This window comes from Phaethon lepturus, unplaced genomic scaffold (assembly GCF_000687285.1).
Source record: "Phaethon lepturus isolate BGI_N335 unplaced genomic scaffold, ASM68728v1 scaffold19319, whole genome shotgun sequence".
NCBI lineage: Eukaryota > Metazoa > Chordata > Aves > Phaethontiformes > Phaethontidae > Phaethon > Phaethon lepturus.
Genome location: NW_010564496.1, coordinates 80,235 through 82,507, shown reverse-complemented (window position 1 = coordinate 82,507; position 2,273 = coordinate 80,235). Strand labels below are relative to the sequence as shown.

The following is a 2,273-nucleotide window of genomic DNA, read 5'->3' as shown; positions in this document are numbered from 1 at the left end:
CCAGAGAATTTACACTGTACACAGTGAAGGAAGGGACCTGAATAACTGGAAGGTGTCCAGTTTCTGTTTTCTGTAATGGGACAGTTTTAGTGCAACTAGTGCATGTTTGTATATGTCTTGCTATTGCTAGAATTTTTACGACTGCCTAAAATACTTCCTTATGGGGTGTGTGCCTTCTGATTGCTTATTTAATTATTATTAAGTTGCTCCACAATTTTTGTGCAGTTAAATCTTAGCACTAGGGAAGAGCAAGTGTATGCGTGGGTGTGGCCCTGTTGTGTGTATTGAAATAATTTTATAGTATTACCAACTAACATGTTGAAAACTTGACATTAACAGTAATTTAAAAGAATTAAGCACCTAAGTAGGAGGTGAAGAGACTCTCTAAAAGCTGTTTCTCTTGTTGGTCTTTTTAAATGATGTTTTTTTCTTTCTGTTTCCAGGTTTTCTCAAATAATGATGAAGCCCTTATTAACAAAAAACTACCCAAAGAGCTTCTGTTAAGGTAATTCTACATAATGTGTTAAGGAGTTGAAAACCTGAGGATAATATATTGCTTATATACGCTTACAGGCTATCAAGTGCTATTCATTCTTTCTTAAATCTGTCTTGAAATAAATAGCAGCATATCTGATTTAATTCTTGGAATTCTTGAACTGGTTGTCTTTTGGTTAGTCTTGATTTTTTTTAACGTGTTCAAATTATACTATACCATGGAAGATGTCATTTAATAGTGATCTTTTCCTTCCATATCAGAAAAAGAAGCAAAACAAAATGTCCAAAAAGCTTTGGTCAGCTCTTCCACACTGCACAATGTTTCATCTGTCTGAAGAGCCTATAATCCTTTCTCTAATGTAGTTCACACTCTTCAGGTCATGAACCTTGTTATAATAAAATAAAATATAAATTCAACTTCAAAGCTTTCAAAAAGTCACTGCCAGTCTGTGTTATATAGGGTAGAACCAACAGGAGAATTTTTATTACTGTAATCATTCAGCTAGTCATAAATTTCATCAACTTGCCGGTGTAAGAGTAGATCATCTATGCAGGAGTTAGCTACAACACCAAGATCAGTAAGTTTGGCCTGTTATTGAGGCACCGATGGATGTCTTCATGCTATCACCTTCTTGAAAGCTGATTTCAAGCAAAGTGTAAACTTACAGAAGTGGAGATACTGCTCAACTTCAGAGCTGGAACTGAACTAGCTCAGCAATGTCTTCTGTACCTGCATATTGGTTTTGTTCCAACCTACTCTTTGGGAGGCGGGGGGGAGGTGTTCTCTTGCAATTACAGTTTTTAGAGATGGTGTTATTAAAATTGAGCTGATGATTTCTTCTTAATACACTAAAGAAATGTTTGGGTTAGTTTGTATGTATGTTATCACTTCCTGTTTGATTTCAAGTGGGAGATGTCTCAAATAATGGTATTTTGCATCTTGTGTCTGAAGAAAGTACTCTTAACATTATGACTTTTTTTAGTGTCTGTACTATTGCAATGCTCTCTTGGTGGTATTAAAGCAGCAGTCTGTTAAAGGAATTTAATTTTAAAAGGATTTTAATTTTTCTTGAGAAATACTCATTCCATATGGTGACAGTGTTCTAAATGGACTTATAGAACTGTTTAGAAAATGTAATTAAAAGAGACATGTCACTGAATGATGCCCTGAACAGAAATTCTAATAACTTCCCTTTGTTGCACTCAGCCACATGTGAACCACAAGATAAACCACAATAAAAATTGACAAGATAAAAGTCAATTTAACATGCTGCCTCCTTAGCAAAGAATCATAATTTGCAAGCACTTCTTTTCTAGCAGTAGGACTCTCCAAACATCTGTGAAAGTGACTGTCCTTTTCACTGTTATAGGTGCTAAGTATCCTATTTATGTATTTAAACAGAACTTGTTGATGTGGTTTAGACAGTGAAGTGTCGTGCACTGAGGTAGTAAAGACATCTTCTATCAAAAGAACTTAGTTGATTATGTAGTATGCCTCAGTTTTCATTGTAGGATAAAAAGAAAATATCTGTGAAGCTATATAGGTATTAAATCTCTAAATTATGTTCTATGCTAATTACATGAGTAGCATCTATAACATGAATGCGTTGAGGTTTACTGTGAGGATTCCTGCATCGAACTTCTAGGTGTCAATTTCTTGAATTGGGTATTCCAGCACCAAATTTGGTAAGTCCTTTAAAATATTATATAGGGAGTAACTTGTTTGGTTCATTGAGCACTGTGTTTATTCCAACATATATTTTACTATACAGGGTATT

At 34.6% G+C, this 2,273-nt stretch overlaps 1 protein-coding gene across 1 annotated transcript in view; it reads left to right on the top strand.

Annotated features, from left to right (window-relative positions):
* Positions 1 to 443: 443 nt before the first annotated feature.
* Positions 444 to 2,273, top strand: part of FBXL2 (F-box and leucine-rich repeat protein 2) — a gene marked incomplete at its 5' end in the record, with an annotated part of 39,664 nt that continues 37,834 nt past the window's right edge. Inside the window, one exon of the mRNA XM_010294893.1 lies at positions 444 to 505. Within this exon, the coding sequence (XP_010293195.1) occupies positions 444 to 505 (62 nt within the window). The remainder of the gene's footprint in view (positions 506 to 2,273) is intronic.